The sequence below is a fragment of the Peromyscus californicus genome, unplaced genomic scaffold (assembly GCF_007827085.1).
Source record: "Peromyscus californicus insignis strain IS unplaced genomic scaffold, ASM782708v3 Scaffold_22__1_contigs__length_63687245, whole genome shotgun sequence".
Lineage (NCBI taxonomy): Eukaryota > Metazoa > Chordata > Mammalia > Rodentia > Cricetidae > Peromyscus > Peromyscus californicus.
This window is the reverse complement of record NW_026294525.1, coordinates 17,925,732-17,946,217: the sequence shown is the minus strand read 5'-3', so window position 1 is coordinate 17,946,217 and position 20,486 is coordinate 17,925,732. Positions and strand designations below refer to the sequence as shown.

The 20,486-nt window shown below is 46.2% G+C and overlaps 1 protein-coding gene across 3 annotated transcripts in view; it reads left to right on the top strand.

The window, feature by feature from the left end:
- Window positions 1-1,020: 1,020 nt before the first annotated feature.
- The window catches only part of Sash1 (SAM and SH3 domain containing 1), a 175,123-nt gene continuing 155,657 nt past the window's right edge, over window positions 1,021-20,486 (top strand). For 2 of the 3 annotated variants that reach the window (XM_052750998.1, XM_052750997.1), the window contains exon 1: window positions 1,021-1,600. In XM_052750998.1, coding sequence (XP_052606958.1) covers window positions 1,448-1,600 — 153 coding nt within the window. In that variant the 5' untranslated portion in view covers window positions 1,021-1,447. The remainder of the gene's footprint in view (window positions 1,601-20,486) is intronic. The other variant, XM_052750999.1, reaches the window with a different exon arrangement.

Below are 20,486 nucleotides of genomic sequence, written 5' to 3'. Positions count from 1 at the left end.
TGCTCAACTTCTTTCATGTATGTAAACTAGGAAAGAAAAGGAGAAACTTCAGAATTCTTCTGTCCCTGGGGTCCCTCATCTCATGCCTTGCCCACCCCAACCCTTTAACCCAAGTCCTTAGTAAGGGACAAATTTCCTTGGGTTTCTTCAGTTTCACAAAGTGACCAGTCACGAAATCAAATTGTCATCTCTTAGGAAAAATTCTCTGAGTAGTGAAGGAGGAGGGAAAAAAAGAAGGATGAAGATTAAGAAGAAGAAGACGAGGAAGAGGAGAAGGAGGAGGAGGAGGAGGAGAAGAAAAGGGAGGGAAGTCAGGAAAAAAAATCTCTCCAGGGCCTTTTCCCTCAGGGATTGTCCCTTGGCAAAACATACACAGGGCTGGAGTGTGCATGGGCTGAATGGCCATAAAAATCAACTTTTTGAACATACCCCTTGCCTGTGTCTTTCATGGAAAAAAAAAAAAAAACTTTTCGTGTAATAAACAAAAACAAAGAAACAAACCCCTTACAACCCAAAGAGGGTCTCCCTTAATCACCCGAAAACCCTGTAAGTGCACAGCACTGAGGCCACTTGGGAGCCAGAATGCCCCCCCCCCCCCCATCCGAGGACCTAAACAATGGCTCGTGCCGGGGCGAGCTTTGTCACACTTTGTTTTCCAAGAAGCCTGGGCCGACAGACAGGGCTGTAATTGCCTGGGTTGTTCCACTTGCCGAGAGCGAGGTGTGGGTTGGTTGTCACCATACTAACTCCTCGTGAACTCGGACTCAGCCAGCAGCTTAAAGATTAACTTTCTGCTGTTTCTGGGGCGGAAGGCGCGGGGTGAATGGCGCGATTGGGGACTTGTGCGGGGTCCCGCGCGGCTGCGCTTTCAACAGGCGATTTGTTGGCTGGACCGGGGCTCATTTCCATGCAAAGCGCCTGACATCAGAGCACCTTTTGTTGCTAAACGCTTTCTTGAGCCTGGAGGGGAGGGAGTCATGTGGAGTTGGAAGAGCTCATTCTGAGAAGAGGGGTCCGACTGGACTGGCTAGCCCGGGTTCCCAGGCGCCACCGTGCACTGTCCCGCCCCGCAGAGACTCTCCGGTAGGGGAGAGTCGCGTGCCGCCCGGAGACGGTCCCCATTGCAGGACACAGCTCCTGTGCCGTGGGGCTCCCGGCTCCCTCGCCCTGCGAGCTCCCCGCCGCAGCCAGTGGTGCCGACTCTGCTCCAGCTACCCTGTTGCTGCGCCCCGCCCGGCCAGGAAAAGTTTCTGGAGTTGTCAATCGCGGTCAGCGCGAATCGAGGTGCAGAGTCCTGGCCGTGGGGCTCGTACCCGGCGGAGCCTGGGGCATGCGACGCGGGGGCGCGGCCCGGTGACGCCGCGGGCGGGGACCTTGCGCCCCGGCGGCCGACGCGCTGCTGCGGGCTGTGGGTAGCGCGGGGACCCGGACGCACGGGGACGCGGTCATGGAGGAGGACGCGGGAGCTGCGGGCCCGGCGCCGGAGCCCGAGCCCGAGGTGGAACCGGTGCAGGAACCTGAGCCTGAGCCTGAGCCTGAGCCCGAGGCCGGCACATCCGAGGCGTTCTCCCGCCTCTGGACCGACGTGATGGGCATCCTGGTGAGCTACCTGGGGAGGCGTGCGCTGGAAGCGGGGCTCGCCCCTAGCCCATCCGTTGGGGACCCTTTCTTCTCTCTGCCGTTTTCTCTCGGTATAGGGCTTCAAACTGTAATTTAAAAAGAAAGAAATTAAATAAATAACCACCCACCGGTCACATCAGAGGCACCTTTTGAACAATCGGCTGTAATCAGGGACACCTGCTTAGAAAAGTTGGCGTGGAAAAAGCCAGGAAGAGATGTAAACACTGCTTGTAAATATTTGGCGGGTGGACTCCTCATGGCCTCACGGTGCTGATGTTTATCCGCACAAGGCTTGTCGTGTGCCCACGAGAGGAAAACAACCATTTCCTTATGCAGAACTACCACAGTGTTTACTTGCTCCGCCCGCAGCTCTTCCAGTTTGTAGAATTACAGGATATTTGTTTTATATGTTTGGGATTTGAAAACAATAGGACGTATATTGCTGAGTGTGTTGATAGGAGTTTTTGAATTGTCCGGTGACTAAAACCGCCCGTGGGTTTGCCTTAATTCTGGAAAGTAGTTCTTATACACCGAGGATGAAGTTTAGTAGCAGGTTGGATGGATAGGGTTTTTACACTCAGACTTCTTAACCCATGTGAAGATTTCAGATTGCCAGATGTGTAGTTTATCCGAAAACCCTCTGACATTTACTCTGAGGTACTCCTTTTCGCACTGGATAGGTGTTTTTTAGCAGCATCTCTTTCGGAACAATGCAATGTGTAGTTTTCACCGAAGTGGAAAGGTGTTAGCCTGGTTTAAACCCCTGATCCTCAACTGGCTGTATGCAATTACCTTGACCAGGTCATTCACCCCTTGTGATTCTCCATCTCGTCACTTGAAAAACAGGGTAAGAAGTCTTGCATCTTGGATTTTATGAGAGGCCCTGGGTCGATGTGTATGGAGTGCTCAGCATACTGCCTGATGAATAGTAGATGTTCAATGACTACTACGGCTCTATTTTTATATATATATATTTTCCCCTGCAGCTAGAGCCTGTCTCTCATCTTTCTGGACATCTTGAAGTTCCGTGTATCCCATTTCCCTGGGTTAAAGATTTCTATCCGTGCTTTAAAATATATACTAAAAGACACATTTACCGATGATAGAAATTTTAAGTACGTATGCCGTGTATGTACACCATGCATTTTGAATTTAAAATTCAATCTTTTTTCTAAGCCTTTCAGATGTATAAGATGCTCAGTGGGAATTCCAGGAAAACCAGTGAACGGGTTTTTAAAGTGGTGACAGACAGTCTGAAGTTCAACAAGCAGACGCCTTATCTGGTTCTTGCCCAGAAGCCGCTCTGTGAATTTTCAGTCTCTGAGAATACTGGTTTGATAGCATCTTATTGCATCCTTTAGGAGGGTGTGGGCTGGGTGTGTGTGTGTGTGTGTGTGTGTGTGTGTGTGTGTGTGTGTGTGTGTGTGTGTGTGTAGGGGGTTTGCTGGCAAAAAATGCAAGTCGTACTGAGTGCTGTCTGGGGAGGAGGATTGTCAGGTGGCACTCTGAGTATTTGCTTTCCTTTGGCTGGCAGATTCCAGCACTGTTGAGTTAGTCGTAGCCGAGTGTGCTTTGGCTGAGTTAAAAGATGGGGTGGGGCCCTAGAAGATCAAACCTGTTATTCAAAGAGCAGATGCAAGAGAAAAGAAAATAGTTGCTCCTACTCGCCTTAGAGTTGAGTGTGAAGCCGGGGGGAGAGAGAGAGAGAGAGAGAGAGAGAGAGAGAAGGTCAGTGTGGCCCAAACATTTTCCTATCCTTTATGTAATCTCCATTTTCTTTGGGACAAACATTGGGCATTCGTTAGTAAACTGCAGGAGGAGAGTCCTGGTTGCCTTGCCTTGTACGTTTCTAGTGGGGAGGTCTCCTGTTAAAAGGATGGATCTTGCCACCAATAGAGAGCTGTCCTCCAAGTGTGTATTAAAAACTGCATCTTTTGGGAATGTATGAAGGCGCAGGTGACATTTGGGTTACTCCCTTCTTGTGGAAACACGAGGCACAGTTTCCTTCATTTTGTGTTTTTATTTGTGGGATTCTACAGCCATCAAAAGGGTTTGACCAATGGCTTGTACCTTGTTAGTGACAATGACTGAGCTGACCCCAGCCCAATAGTCATTTTTTAGGTAGAAGAGCAGAACCCCATTTCTGATAGTGCTGAACAGTAAGAGGTGCCTCCCACTTTCTCTAATGTGGGGAGTCTGGGGGTGGGGGTGGAATTTATTAGTTATAACCTAGGGAAGGTGGTGGTGCAGAGTTATTAGTGAATTAATTAGTTATAATTCAGTAAACAAGGTATGAATATTTGAGTTCGCTCGAACACATTTTACTAGTAAATTAATTCAGTGCATGCACAGTTAAGCACCAAAATAGTTGCTTTCGGGTAATTGTTAATAAAATACTTAGAGAATAAGAAAACAGTCTAAAGCGTGGAAATAAAGTAGTGATAGAATACATAAACACTAGTAAGTCAACACAGAAATCGTGGATGAAGAGAGAATGACTCATGGAAATCCCTGCTGTGCGTGTCTGGAGAGTGGGATCAGTAGCTGAATTCGGTCTTCAGTGCCTGTTAATTACTAAGTGGGTGCTAAGAACATAATTGTGTCACAGTCAAAAGAGAAGTATGTACTTTTTAAATACGGAAGTCCCATTGAAATATCCCTTATAACAGGAGTGCTTTATGAGGGTGTTAATGAACCAGCAGAAGCTACCCATTTGGGCAATTTCATCAGGCAAACCAAAATCCAGGTGCTTCCAAGGTAACGGCAAATTGTGAAATGTTTGTGAGCCCTGAGCAGTCAGCCTTGGTGTGCTTGGGAAATGGGCCTTTCCTTTAGATAACTCTTCAGTGTGGCCGGGCCTAGATTTTCAAAGCATGGCACCTCTCCCTGTGAGCTGCTTCCGTGGATGTCTGCCCAGAAGTGCAGAGTTGGTTAAGAGTCCTGTGTGGTTGTTCTCTCCTTACCATCCTCTGCCCCTTGTCAGTTTCTTGGTTGGGGAGAGTACTTGGTTTTAAGAGTGGGAATCGCCAAGTTTATTTCGATATGGTTGGATAGGAAAAGCTTTTTTTTTTTTTTTCTTTCCCAGGACTGATTATCCTTGTGGCAAATTGTAATGGGCATTTATTTTGGCCTCCACTAGCTGAGGGCCTCTAAGACTGAGCCAGGCCTCCAGAGTTACTAACCAGGAAGAAGTGGGGTAATCGCTTATTGTTCCCAGGATCCTGCAAGACACACACCTCCCCCCAAAACCCGAGCTTCCTCTGTCCCTGTGGCCTCTGCAGTGTGTCCTCAGTTCCCAGCACTCACAGAAGATGCCCATTGTGTAGAAAGAGCCTCTGAGTGAGTCTTAAGCAAGTTCTAGAAAACTGCACTGTAGGCCTGAGTCTTCAGAGCTATTGTATTTAGCTGTCTTGCTGTTTACTCCAGTTCTAAAATAAAGCAGAACCCAAAAAACCTAAATGAAGGAAGCAGAAAAACAAATGAAAGAATCCATTCTTTTGTCAGGCCAAGTGTGGGGGAGGAGAGATGTTGGTGACATCCTGAGGGGGTCTTTGGTATGCTGACTCCTTGGGGAACGGTTAATTTACATGTACATTTGGGAGGTGTCAGGAGGGAAACCTGTCAACCAATGATCTAGTTCAATTTACACATTGGAATCTCAGAGTCCGGGACCGGGGGTGTAGCCCAGTGGGTAGTGGGCTTGCCTAGCGTGCAGGGGAGAAGCATCACTTCATCCTGGGGTGATGGCACATACCAGTGATCCCAGCACTCCATTAGAGACCCAGGCAGGAGGATCGAAGCTTTAGGGCCTCCTCAGCTACTATGACTTGAGGCCAGAGAAGGCGGGGGTGGGGTGGGGTGGGGTGGGGAGGGAGTCAGGGTGAGGTGGAGAACCTTAGTTTAAAATATTCTGTAAGCCTGTGGTTAGAGTAGTGTGCAGAAGGTGCAGGGTGAATTGGTGGGAGGGTTCTGAGGGCCCTAAACTCTTACTTAGCCTGGAGGATCTGAAGGGCCCCCTGGGGTCAGTGAGGGGGGGGGTGACTTGTTCCAGGTAATCCTTGATGTGCAGGTCTACAAAAATCAAGCATTCTGAGTTGGTGGGGGGTGGTTGCATTTTTTTTTCCTACAGGAGGCCCCTGTTCCCAAGCCACCTCCTTCTCTTGGTCTCCTGCCCATTGGCTTTCATTTGCCATTCTCTGCTGTCTCTGTTCCTTATGCTCCATCCTCTGAACCTTCCTTCTTCTCCGTGGCTGGATGTGACTAGATGTCGGAGGCAGGCCTCAGCAAGCGTGAGGATGGCATTCCATCGCTGGGCTGAGCCTCTACACCTCACCTGTAAGCTTACCGGATCCTCTCAGTAGGTTTGGACACCCATCCAGATGTGCGGACAACAAAGACCAGTAAAATAGAGGAAGGCAGTGTACCCAATGTGGCCGCACTGGGAAGAGGAACATATCAAGACAGATCCCGAGTTTGTCTTTGGGGTACTGACCTGAGGTTTAGGTTTAAACAGAGAGAAAGAAAGCATGCATAATGAAGCAGTCCTGGTCAAGGTGTGCTCCGGGACACTGTTGACTCATTCTTGCCTCTGCTGTGGTCTTGCAAGCTGGCCTGGTAAGTTGGAAGTCTGTTAGTCTCTAAGGGTGCAGCCCTGGATAATTGTCCTCATCTGTGGGGGTGGAGATGGGGGTGGGGGTCTGTCTTGGGAGGTTTTACTCTTCCTGGAACTTAAGGTGACTCAGGAGGAAGAAGGGTTTAGGAGGTAACTTATCTCTGAGCCATAGGTGAATCAGGCCCAACCTGAAGGCGAAGGCCTCGGGCGTTCCTCTTGCTTAGAGTTACTCTGAGGGCCCTGGAGAGAGAGAGAGGAGTCCATGCATTTTATTTAGTAAAGCAGCTTCTAGGTGACTGTGTCACTAACTGTCCTCATTTTGCAGTCCAGAGGTGAGCATGCCTGGTAGAGGAAGGGCCTGCCTAGCTAAGGGGGGGGGGGGGCGGGGGAGCAGGAGAGAACGGACCGTTAAGGTGGGCACAGCATTTGCTGCTCACCTAGTCATTATTCTTTTAGCTTCAGGGAGAAGCCATTGCAGAATTTTAAACTGGCATGGGATGCACCGGTGATTTAGAAAGCTCTAGAAGCTGGGGGTGCTATATAGTTATGAAGTAGCAACAAAAATAATTTTATGGTTGGGGGTCACCACAACAACAGTGCTATATTGTCCACTTAGCATGAGCAAGACCCTGTCTGTGTTCAACACCTGTGCCCCCAATGGCAGGGGGAGGTGCTGAAGAGGGTTACTAAGGAGATAGCTCAGTTGGTAAATGTCTGCCACAGCGGCATGAGGACCTGAGGTTGGGGTCCCAGCACCCATGTGTAAAAGCCTGGCATGCTTTAGTGGTCTATAACCGTGGAGCTCCAAGGAGGTGGAGACAGGTGGGTCCCAGAGGACGCTGGCTAGTAAGTCTGGTCAACTGTGAGCTCCTGGAGAAAGATTCTATCTCAAAGATAAGGTAGAGAGATTCTGGAAGATAACTGCTGTTGACCTCTGGCCTACACACACACCCCACCCTATACATACAAAAATACATTTAAGCAAAAGAAAACAAATGCACCACATACAAAAGTACTTAAAAGAAAAAAAATGCTTGTTGGTGGTAATAAATTGGCAATGACTCTGGAGGAAGAAATGAAGCCCTTACAAAAAAGGTTTTTATAACCATACCAACAGTAAAATCCTGTGAGTGTGGAGACTGTGTTAGTGATCCAGGTAGAGGGGATGAGGGGAGGGCCTACACGCATATACATTCCATCAATCTCTCTCCTCTAATTCTGGCAAGCCAAACATTTTACTCAACATCAAAAGAAATGAAGGGTTGTTCCCCACCAACACTTAAAAAGATCAACACAGCTGCCTCCACATCTGCTCCGTAGTACCTGAGTCCTCTTCTGGCCTCCAAGGACACCAGCACACAGTGCACATACATACATAGACAACCACACACCCACCCACACACCCACCCACACACACACACACACACACACACACACACACACACAGAGAGAGAGAGAGAGAGAGAGAGAGAGAGAGAGAGAGAGAGAGAGAGAAATGAAATCTTTTAAACTATTTTTTTATTTATAGTTTTGTCATGTGGCCTGAAGCTCTGTGTAGCCCAGGCTGGACTCAGACTCACATCCCCTTCTATCTCAGCCACCCAAGTTGTGGGTTTACAAGCATGAGCCTCTACAACCAGCTACAAATGAACTTTTTTTTTTTTTAATAAGTTCTTCAATTCTTTCTCTAGATCAGATGTTCTCAACATGTGGGTCATGACCCCTTTGTGGGTCAAAGGACCCTTTCACAGGGGTCGAGTATCAGATACTTACATTATGCTTCATAACCATAGCAACATTACAGTTATGAAGTAGCAATGAAAATAATTTCATGGTTGGGAAGTCACCACAACACGAGGAACTGTATTAAAGGGTCGCAGTGTCAGGAAGGTTGAGAACCACTGCTCTAGATGAAGTTGGACTCCTTTCTTCTATGTATCGATAGTTGTCTACTTGTATATTTAACCTGATAAAATTCATCCTCGCGGGGCTGGAGAGATGACTCAGCGGTTAAGAGCACTGGCTGTTCTTCCAGAGGTCCTGAGTTCAATTCCCAGCAACCACATGGTGGCTCACAACCATCCGTAATGTGATCTGGTGCCCTCTTCTGGCCTGCAAGCGTGCATGTAGGCAGAACACTGTATACATAATAAATAAATAAATCTTAAAAAAAAATAAAAAAAAATTCTTGCTATAAAGTAGGCTTTTATAACTGTAGCAGGAAAACCCTGTGGTGTTTGCCTGTTTGGTTTTGATTCTACAAATGAAGTCCCTGGCCTCATATGTGCTAGACAAGTGTCTACCTCTGAGCGGCTTCCTGACTTCAGGATGAATTTAAATGGTTGGAGGCTAGGACTCTGAAGGAACGAACTATGCCATTTAAACCAGTGGATGTAAGGCCAAGGCTTTAAAGAATTAACCGAAGCTCTTGGTAATTTTGAGGTAAACTATATTTTGGTAGCTACAAGGCATTGTCATGCTTCAGGAACATTCTCATTCATTTAATTGGCTTGGTAACGAGACCCGGGCATGGCAGTTCTGTTCCCACTCGCCTTGCTCCCACCCAGCTGCCTGCTGTCTCTTTTGCTTTGTTGGGCAGCATTAATTCTTTATGAGGAGGGATGCCACCTGGAGACAACCTGTCCTGCTGCCTTTTTAGGCGCATTAGGTCATGTGATCTAGACATCTCCATCCAAGAGACTGCCCTGCCAGGCAGGGTAGCTCTGATGAAGAAAGCAACGTTGAATATTGGGATAGGCTCCCCCCCCCCAACCCCCGCCTTTTTTTTTTTTTACCCCCTGAAGGAATTACCTATGTCTCGGACCTTTGGAAGCTGTCTGGTAGAAATGGGAATCACTTGTATTTAGACTACGTGCTTTCCGACTGTGTCTACAGAGATACCTGCTATTCTCCTTGGGCGTCTAATAGAATCCCTCCCTGCACAGTTGATTTTAGTGTTCAGTGCATTATCATCTCCTCCTCCTCTTCCTCTTCTTCCTCCTTTCTGGGACAGAACCAATCTGTAAGACAAACTGGATTGGAGCTCACCACCCAGGCTAGCCTTGAACTTGTGGCCATCCTCCTGCCTCAGCTTGCAGATGTGAGCGGCCAAATAGGTTTTCCTATGACTTTGAAGCAGATGGTGGCAGAGGGAGGGGTGGTGGGTCAGTTTTTCACTAAATGCCTTTCAAGACTAAAATTGATTTTTAGTGTGTCCTACATCCTAGCTACTTTTAAAATTTATCCTAAGTACCTTTTAGTAGTTCTGTCTAAGCCTTGCTGTTTGCCGAGTACTTTTCTTTTCACTTAGAGCAAAAATGGTTTATATGATTTTTTTTAATGTGTGCTTTGAAAATATAGTGTTCTATATTAAGTTATTTATAGAGAAAAGGAGTGTTTTAGCTCAAGTATATGTATCTCTGCTGTAGGATTATTCCTATTTCTGGTGGATTTTAGTACAGTTAGCAATTCTGCATTTACTATCTCAAATGCCTCTTCTTTTTTTCTTTCTTTCTTCTTCCTTTTTTTTTTTTTTTTCCCAAGACAGGGTTTTTCTGTGTAACAGTCCTGGCTGTCCTGGAACTTGCTTTGTAGACCAGGCTGGCCTTGAACTCACAGAGATCTGCCTGCCTCTGCCTCCTGAGTGCTGGGATTAAAGGCATGGGCCTCCATGCCTGGCTTAAATGCCCTTTGAACTTACAGTTTGGAAACAAATGAATAGCTAGTCTTTGTGGCACTTTCCTGTAACTAGAGTTTTCCTGGTTCTGCCTGGCCCATGGTCAGGACAAATCTCTCTCACCCGCCAGTCCCACAGCTGCTCAGACCCAACCGAGTAAACACACAGAGACTTATATTGCTTACAAACTGTATGGCCGTGGCAGGCTTCTTGTTATCTAGTTCTTCTATCTTAAATTAACCCATTTCTATTAGTCTATACTTTGCCATGTGGCTTGTGGCTTACTGGTACCTTACATCTCGCTTGTCATGGTGGCTGGCAGTGTCTCTCCGCCTCAGCCTTCCACTTCCCAGAACTCTCCTCTCTCCTTGTCCTGCCTGTGCTTCCTGCCTGGCTACTGGCTAATCAGTGTTTTATTTATTAACCAACCAGAGCAACACATTTAACATACAGAACATCCCACAGCACTTTCCTATAACCTTAGCACTTGAGAGGCTGAGGCAGGAGGATTATGAAAGGCTGGCATGGACATAGCAAGACTCTGTTTCAAAAAAAAAAAAAACAAAACAAAAAGAGAGAGAGAGAGAGAGAGAGAGAGAGAGAGAAACAAAAATAAACGGATGAATCATTTCAAGCTATTAACTCGTCAAGTTGCTTGCCAAGAAATGTGTGTCTGAAATATTTTCTTTATTCAAAAGCAAAAACACATGAATGCTTTTAATAGCTAGGGTTTTCTTGAGGCCAAACGATGTTTGTAATGAAAATGTTATCTCTGTTTAAATGTTATCTAGAATGCTATTTTTACTTCTCATTGTGTCTAGGTAGTAAAACAACGTGAGGATGTTTTATTTCTAAGTTTTTTTTTTTTTTTTTTGGTTTTTTCGAGACAGGGTTTCTCTGTGTAGCTTTGCGCCTTTCCTGGGACTCACTTGGTAGCCCAGGCTGGCCTCGAACTCACAGAGATCCGCCTGGCTCTGCCTCCCGAGTGCTGGGATTAAAGGCGTGCGCCACCACCGCCCGGCCTAAGTTTTTTTTTTTTTTAAGAGAAAAATCACATGATTTTTATTGTAAGTACATAAAACATTAATTAAGAGGTTTTTATTTTGTTAATTTATTGTTAGGCTGGGTCTGATGTAGCCAAGGCTGGCCTCAAATTGACTACGTAGAGCAGGGTAACTCTGACACAGGTCTTTCTGTCTGGGACTCCCAAGTGCTGGAATTGCAGGTGTTCCCACCAAGGCCGGCCTGCTGGACGTTCACCCCCGCTGGGCAAGCACCACCAATGTGCTCTGCCACCATGCCCAGTCTTACATTTATTTTTTTAATCATTGAAAAACAAACAAGCATCCATCCTGACGTGTAGTGTGCACATCAGATCAAACCTATCCAGCTCCTCTAACATTGTGACTTTTTATGGTGAAAATGTCCAGAGTTCTTTCTTCTAGCTTTTGGAAACACACAGTACGTTATTATTGTCTCGTCACCTTACTGCCAGCAGTAGTGCAGAACCTGTTTTTCCGATCTAACTGTGACTCGGTGCCTCTCACTCAGCCTCTCCCCAACCCACTCCGTACCTTCTCTTTCCTGACCTCTGCTAACCACCATTAAAATATATATACATATATATATATACATATATATATATGTATATATATATATTTAATTTTATTGATGTGCCCGTGTGGATCTCTGTAAATTCATGTGCACATGTATGTGCAGGTGCCTGAGGTGGAGGCCAGAGAATGTTGTACCTCCTGGAACTGGAGTTGTGGGCGGTTATGAGGCCCCCTCCCTGCCCCCCATGTGGGTGCTGGGAACTGAACCTAGGTCTTTGGCAAGAACAGCAAGTACTCTCAACTGCAGAACTGTTTCTCCAGCCCCTGGTAGCTGCCACTCTGAGCTTCTGTGAGGTTGACTTCGTGATATCCCCAGTATGAGTGAGATCACAGAAGAGAGGATGTCAATTAAAAAGATGTATGTTATTAGTTTTAGTTTTAGTGTAGAAGGCAGGGCAAGGTGATTTCTGAGGAACGCTAGGCCCTCTCAAGGGTGAGCCCACTGGGTCGGTCTACATGTTTAGGCTTCACGCTGCTCCTTGAAGCTTGTGGTGAGAGTATTTTAATAGGCGACTTAATAGAAACAAGCAATATGTTAAAAGCCTCCAGTTAACTAATGAGTTTATTTTCTGAGTGTCTGTGGTTTCGGGGAAAACCATTAACCCCTAATGTATAAAATGTTTCATCTGCATACTTTTTTCGGGTACTTGTGTATGTATTTATTTATGCATTAAGGTCTCATGTAGCGCAAACTGGTCTCAAACTTGCTAGGTGGCTCAGAATGACTTTTAACTTCTGATCCTCCTGCCTCCATCTCCAAGTGCCAGGATTATAAGGCTTGTACCACCACACCAGTTTACATGGTGCTGGAGGTGAGCCACAGGACTCTGTGGCTGTGGCAAGCATTCTACCTATATGCATTTTTATTTGGAATTAATTTTTATTATACATCTAAGGAAACATATATGACTGTAAAGAAAATGTCCAGAAGAAATTTGAGATATGGGGGGAAAGTCTGTAGAGACCATGCCCGAATCATTTTGAAGGCACATTTGATTATGAATTGCAAATTGTTAAGAATTTTCTAAGAATGTTTGTATTAGGCCCTGCCTATTTGGGTACGGTCACCATTGCCTGCTGAAGCGTGCTGGTGGACCCTAGTTCTCCTGTGGTGCCCAGGTTGGGCTTTAATGGATGAGCCCTGTAAAACGAATGTGGAGGAGCCATTTGCCTCCATTAGGATGTTATGAAACCGAGAATTCACCATGAGCATTAGATAGGTGTCAAATGATTCATTCATAAATGATATACGAGAAGTATAGTAAAGTCTATGTGATGTAACTTTAGTGTTAGCCAAGAACGGTGTCTTCTTTCGGCAGAGCCCTGTCAGTTACTCTAATACCCTGATGATGTTCTGCGTCAAGACCTCTCAGCTCGTCACTTAGCTGGGTGACACATCCTGAGTCTGTGTCTTTAGAAGGCAGGATGCCTTCCATAGCGGAAGCACTTCCATAGAAACCAAGAGAGGAGATAAATGGAAGGAAGTCACTCCTTAAACATGGAGAGATGAGCCGGGCGGTGGTGGTGCACGCCTTTAATCCCAGTACTCGGGAAGCAGAGGCAAGCGGATCTCTGTGAGTTCGAGGCCAGCCTGGTCTATAGAACGAGATCTAGGACAGCCAGGGATACACAGAGAAACCCTGTCTCAAAAAAAAAAAAAAAAAACCAAACCAAAAAAACATGGAGAGATATGTAGCAGGGCCTACCCTTTGCTGTAATACTATTTTAGAGATAAGACTAAGCACATTTGTATTTGTATATAATTCTATCCTGACATGTAGTAGTGTGTCTTATATACACGGAGAACCCTTTATTTATTGTTGCATACTTTTTATTTGTTTTTGTTTTTGTTTTTTGTTTTTGGCAGTGGGCGGGGGGGTACCAGGTCTTGCTTGGCTTAGACTGACCTGGGATTTACTAGAGTAGTCTTGAACTCATTGGCAGTCCTTCTGGTTGAGCCTCCCCTGTGCTGGGACTCAGGTGTGAGCCATCGGGTCATATTTCATTGGCCAATTCTGGGCTGTCCTATCAGCAGTCACCCTTGTTGGCACCCAGTGCCCTTTAGCCGCAGAGACTGCTTGAGCTTCTTGGTTTCTTTTTGCTTATATTTTATTTTAAACTTCTATTTTTTTTAATGTATGGCTTATGTGTGTGTTTGTGAGTGCACATGCTATGGCACATGAGTGGAGGTTTACTCCTACCATGTGGGTTCTGGGGGTTGAACTCCAATCGTCAGGATTGGTGGCAGGTGCCTTTACCTGCTGAGCTAGCTCTCCAGCTCCTAGTTTTTGTTTTAAAGCACAGCTGTGTTTTATCGCTCCTGTTTTAGTACCCACAATTCATTAGTTGTTGGGTGAGTCTGACTTTTGCAAATCTCCAGTTCAGGGTTCTTCTAGGTTTGCCAATTTCATCTTGTATGTTTGCAGAGTGCCCTCTGAGGTAGATCAGATGCAGATGACGTGGGCTCTGCTCGTGTGAGTGCGCGTGTGTGCATGTGTGTGTGTGTGTGTGTGTGTGTGTGTGTGTGTGTGTGTGTGTAATGTGTATGTATGTGTGTGGTGTGTTTGTGTATGTGTGTGTGTGTGTGTGTGTGTGTGTGTGTGTGTGTGTGTGTGCTTTCCTTTATTTATTATATTTCTGAGACTGGGGCTCGTGTAGCTCAAGCTGATCTAGAATTCACTATATAGCCAAGGTTCCTCCTGTGTCTACTTCCGGGGTCCTGGGATTACAGGCTTGCTTTTCCACGCCCAATCTATGGGTGCTGGAAATTGAAACCAGGGTTCCCACATCATCTCCAACTCTCTGCTTACTAAAGTAATAATAATGACATAATAACAATATTCATTTGGTTTAGTGTGGGGGTGAGGAATGGGGAGGGAGGCCACGCATGGCTTGGTGTGGGTTTGGAGGTCAGAGGACATCTTGCCTGAGTCAGTTCTCTCCGTCCACCACATGGGTTCTGGGGCTTGAATTCAGCTTGCAGCCTTGGAGGTAAAGGCCTGTAGCCTTTGAACTGTTTGCCAGACTGTATCTGCTGTTGTTTGTTTGTTTGTTTGTTTGTTGTTTTTAGTAGCGCGTGTGTGGGTGGGTGTGGCCTGCAGTCTGCCTTTTACCAGGCTACCTGTTTCTGAGGATTCTGGACACTTCTGTGTGTCAATGTGGCAAACTCACCACATGCAGGGAAACAGAGAGCATCACAGAGGATTGCTGCCTTCTTGCTACTGTTTCTCTGCTTGTGAAAGCTCTGGAATACCACCCCCTAAGTCTCGTGACTTCCAATCTGTTGTGTTTTGGAAAACAGGAAGCCCCACTTCCCCAGCATTGGGAAAGACAGTCTCCTGCTGTTAGCAAAACAGTGTTTCAAGCTTTAGGTTAGTTTTCAAATCCGAGGTTTGGCTGTATCAAAACATGGAGCCTGTAAGACACATAAGTCTATTGTTTGTCGGCCTCTACGTAGAGAGACTTGCAGACAGGTTTGGGTGTGCTGCTTCAGGCCCTTACCTAGGGAGAAGAGAATTCAGAGCAGGAATTGCTCAAGGGCAGTAGGTAACCCATGGTTCCCAAGGATCAGCCAAAGACCAAGTGAGCAGGCCAAAGCACATGGGTTTGAATCCTGTGTTTGCTAGTCGTGTCAAGATAAATAGGCGGAGAATTATGCAACGGAGTTGGCAGAGACCGTTGGTAAGGCTCCAAGGTTGTTTTGGTAGAGCAATGACTTAGCGATATATTTGGGAGGGAGTAGGACGCAGTGACATACCACCTTCTGTGGGCCTGGGAGAGTCTGTGTCAAAACAAGCCTTAATGGGTGCCGAGAAAAGCATGCCGGGACTGTACAGCTGCTTGCTTGTTGCTGTTGTACAACTGGATACAGCCACAGGAAATTCTTAGCTTCAGACTAAATGCTGCTGTGGGGCACAGACTGGCTTCCAACTCCTGACCTCCTGGGATCCTCCTGCCTTAGCCTTCCGCGGCGCTGGGACTCAGGCATGTGCCATTGCACATGGCTTCTTACACACTTGTTAAAACCAAGGGTGCTGATCATGCTTGCCTTTCTTTGAAACTGAATCGTTCTTTAAAAGATTTTTTTGGAACGTAGTCTCCTGTATGCTAGGTAAGCACTGAATCAACTGAGCTCCACTAGAAGCCCTAAGTCTGTCTCCTTTAGATGGGTTGACAGTTGGCAAATACCTTTTTGCTTTTTTAATGCCATGCTTAACCTTCTGTTGTTCTCGGCTTTTAATTTAGAATACACACACACACACACACACACACACACACACACACACACACACATATATAATTTCTATATGTATATTTATGGAGCTATAGAGAGGCTGCCCAGTAGAATTGAAGCTCTTTTCTACAACCCCAAAGCAAAGGACTTAGCAATTCAATTGTCAGCATGTCCTTTACTGATTCCTACACAGCTTTGCATTCCAGGCATCCTGGAGGCCACAGAGCCCTTCCCAGGACAAAGGACATCCTCCAGTTTGCCACCCAGACTTCCATTGTTATTATTTTTTCCCATGGAGTTCGGTGGGTGGTGATATTTTTGTGTCTGCTTTGGGATATTCTTCTCAGAAAATTGGATGCCACAAAGACTTGCATTTATTTATTTGTTTGTTTGTTTGTTTATTTAGACACAATTTTGCATTGTACCCTAGAGAGACCTCAAACTGGTGATTTTTTTTAAATTTTTTTTTCTGTCTTGGCTTCCCCAGGCTCGGGATTCCTGCATTGCTTCACCCTTCTGGGTTAGGAGTTGCTTTTAAAACGTCTTAAAGAAAGATACTATAGGGCGAGAAGAATAGGTCATCTAGGAATAATGAGGACAGCCTTAGACGCTGTCACTGAGCACATACTCAGTGTCACATGCTTCACCCGTCTCTTTGTGTGTTTAATCATCCCAGTGACCCTCTGAGGTAGTGGTATGGATATTCTGTTGAAGTTTTAATTCCTGGAGATTTAGAGTGGGACGTCCTTTGAAATGGTTTCTTAGAAGAGTCAACCAGGTTTTAAGATGGGGTCATTAGGGTGATTTTTAATTATGACCAATGTCCCTTACAAAAGGGAGATATATGGACATAGTCACAGACAGGCAGAGGAAAGGTGCTATATAAAGAGACTCAGACACCATGTGGAGATTCATGCTGGAGAGGTATCTGTAGCTAAACAGTGCCCAGTATTTGTTGGCACACCCCCTAGCTGGGAAGGGGCCAGGAAGTCTCCTGTTTGTACAGGTTTCAGAGGGAAACCTGACTTCGGGCCTCACTCACGGTAAGATGATACACGGTCCGGTTGTTTGAAGCCTCGTGGTTGTTGGCATGATACAGGCAGCTATAGGTAGATGCGGTGACATTGTGCCTGTGTAGAATGAAGCCACTCACTGGCAGGAGGCAGAATTCCTTTGTGTAGGGCCCAACGCCTTGACCAGTGGGGAGAAGAAAACTGAGAAGAGAGATAAGCAGGGCCACACAATCAAAATCTGTCTGAGACACTTTGAAACCGAGTCAGCAAAAATCTATTTATGGGGCCTGGGTGGGGCACTGGATGAGGGAGATAGATAAGTCGAGTATTCAGTAAGGAGACTCAAAGACAGGGAAGGTCCATGGCCAGCATTTTATACTAGAGTTTACACCGAACAAACAGACTGGGCCTTGGGAGGAAATTAGAGTGTGCCTGTCTCCTTCCAAACATGGTTCAGGGATACCTTTGGCTTTCCCTTCTTCTTCTACTGAATGTGATTTGTGTATTTATGATGAAGTGAGGAGGGACCAAAGAGCAGAAATGATGGCGAGCCTGAAGAACACCTTTAAGCTGTCTTAAGCTTGGTTTTCCAAAGAGGACAACGTTTCGCCTTTTTGTCCTCATCTTAGACGTGACCTAAGGCAGAGCTAGGAGAGGGTGTGGGGAGAAAACCTTACCACCACAGGCCAAAAAATAAAAGTGTCATTGGTGCTGAGTTCTGGAACTGACTTCTTGGTTGTGTGGCTAAACTAGTGTGGGGCAGGGTCTCTGGTATTTTGGGATGTGGACATCATGTCTCCTGAAGAGAATCAATGATGGTAGTTTCCGGTGGACTCACCCTTCCGAGCAAATGTGATTCTGGTGTTGTGTGGCTTCTATTATCGAGCTACATCCCCTAACCCTTGGTGTTCTGTGAGGACTGAGTCAGGGAAGGGGTACTAGAGGCTTGTGGGTGGGGAAAGTTCAGTTCTCCATGTCAACAACCCTCCTGGCGCTCCTTTGTGTCTGATGTCATTCCTGTGTACCCTGAGCAGACATCTTGCCCGTGATACCAGGTTTGGGAATTCAGACATCACTCCTGACCAGATTGCTAATGGTTCGGGAGAAGCTGAAGGGAAGATGTGGAGAAAATGGAAACAATTTATAATATCTTTTATTCCCTGTAGATTCTATGCTGGACATCTTAATTAAAATCGAATAGGTCATCCAGTCATTTTAAAAATTGGTTTTAATCCCTACTATTCACCCAGGGTAAATGCACTTAGAGGAATGTCTTCAGACAGGAATATAAAAATGGGCAGTTAGAAAAATCAAACTTTCTGGCTCATCTGTAGCCAGCCCTGTTAGTTTTCTGCTCCCTAAAGAATATTACTGTTCATGACCATCCACTTCCAGCCCAGTGACTCAAGCCAAAACCTCCATCACTTCCCCTCCGAGACTATTACACAGCCCAGCACACTTCCCATTAACCAACTTTGGATTTACAGAGGAAAAGCAAAATTTTAAAATTGAGGCTAAAGTCTGTGAGTCATGCTTCTGGAGGAAAAGGTCCCCAGAAGCTTGAAGAGATGGCCCACAGCTGCCACCCTGTCATCGCCAGTCATTTGGCTACAGAAAGTCATTGGAGTGTACGGTGGGGTGTCCACTCATGAAAGGAAGTGTTTTTTGCAATCAAACTTAATGATGGACATGACGGAGTAGAGTGCGGACACTTCATCAGCGGAGTGTAGACACTGTACCGAAATGCAGATGTTTCCTGTCCGGAGTCCACCCATAGTCTGTGGTCAGTGTTCAGAAACACGGGGCTAGATTTGCTTTGGTTAAGGGCTGGGAAATGATAAAGAGGAGAGGAAAGTTTTCCTGGAATGGAGGGTCAAGATGAAAGTAAGTTCTACCCGAGGCACGGCACAGGTCTAGGATCAACACCATTCCCAAGACTTCTGGCAGCCCAAAACATTAAGACAGCACAGTCAAGGATGTCGGTATTGCCACATGATGAACAGCTGATGCTAGACAAAATGCTCTTCACCCATCACTTCAGTGTGCCACTGCCAGGGAAGGTCCAAACTGTCTGGGTCTTTGCTAGGTTGTATCTCTGGTTGTCTTGGTGCTAGCCTTGAACACACAGCAATCCTCCTGCCTCAGCTTCCTGAGTGCCAGGTTTGCAGGTAAATGCAGTCACATGCAGAGAGCAGACTAATTGTCTTTTCTTTCTTTTTTAAAAGTGCATTTCCTGGCATTGTAAAATCACCTTTTTCTCATATCCATATAAACTTTATTTCTGTGGAATCCTTTTTTTTTTTTTTTTTTTTTTTGGTGGGCGGGGTGTTCGAGACAGGGTTTCTCTGTGTAGCTTTGCACCTTCCCTGGAACTCGCTCTGTAGCCCAGGCTGACCTCGAACTCACAGAGATCCGCCTGGCTCTGCCTCCCCAGTGCTGGGATTAAAGGCGTGCGCCACCACCGCCTGGCTCCTGTGCAATCCTTATGATACCTCCTATTTGTATCATGTGTTCGATACTCAGTTTCCTGGAGGCTTAGGCTCCCGTTGGGTTTTGTTGGATCGAATGCTCCTCTCTTGTTATTTTTCCCAAGGCCTGTTGGGTATGGGGGACAGAGCGGCACAGAGCTGTGAGGGAGGTCGCGCTGTCTGTCTCCCTCTTCGCTCGCTCCCGTCTCATGCCTGCATCTCCCCCTCTTAGGAACGCCTCTTTCCACAGTCCTGAAGCACCTCTTGTGTCTTGCTCCTCCCTGTATAGTAGCTCACTCGGCTCAGAGGTGTTTTAACTGGAGGAGAGATGCGACCAGAAGGATAGAGGTCACTTTTGAGGACAGGGTGTCGAAGAGTCTGCTGAGGAAATGCATTCTAAGATCTAGCATGAGGAAGAGTCGGGTGTGGAGCAAGAAGAGCCTTATTCACTGGGTTTTGCCTGGACTTGGAGAGGTGAATGGTGGGTGTCTCTGTCTGATTAGGGTGTCTAGACCCTGAGGATGAACTCAGCATCAGCAGGTAGTTAGTGGTGGCCCTGAGCTTTCTCTCTCCACCCCCCCTCCCCAGTTTGAGTAACTTCCCTCCCTTTATTTTTTATTTGGAGCCTGATGGCTTGTGGGACTAGTGGGTAGCTCATAATCTGAGTTTTTCTGGACTTAGGATATCTTACATTACCTTGTTTTGCCCTCCACACCCACACCCCACACCTTCCGTGTCTGTTAGTGTCTTCACTTTCAGATTGATTTTCCTGAGAGAGAAATTTTAGTTCATTGTTAAGAAAAATAGGATCGAGATATATAATGTATAACATGTTTTGAGACTGTTATTTATTTATTTATTTATTTATTTATTTATTTATTTAGAGACAGGGTTTCTCTGCATAGCCCTGGCTCTCCTGGAACTTGCTCTGTAGACCAGGCTAGCCTCAAACTCAGAGATCCTCCTGCCTATGCCTTTCAAGTGCTGAGATTAAGGGCATGCACCACCACTACCACTTGGCCTGTCTTTTATTTTTTGTGTGGGTACTTGCTCTGATTTTTTAAAAGAATCACGTTTGTTTACTCTCTGTCTCTCTGTCTCTCTGTCTCTGTCTCTCTCTGTCTCTCTCTGTGTGTGCATGTGCATGCCAGCGTGCACATTTCCACACATGCCTATGGGAGTCAGTTCTTTCCTTCTACCACATGTGTCCTGAGTATTGGAAACTCATGTCTTCAGGCTCAGTGACA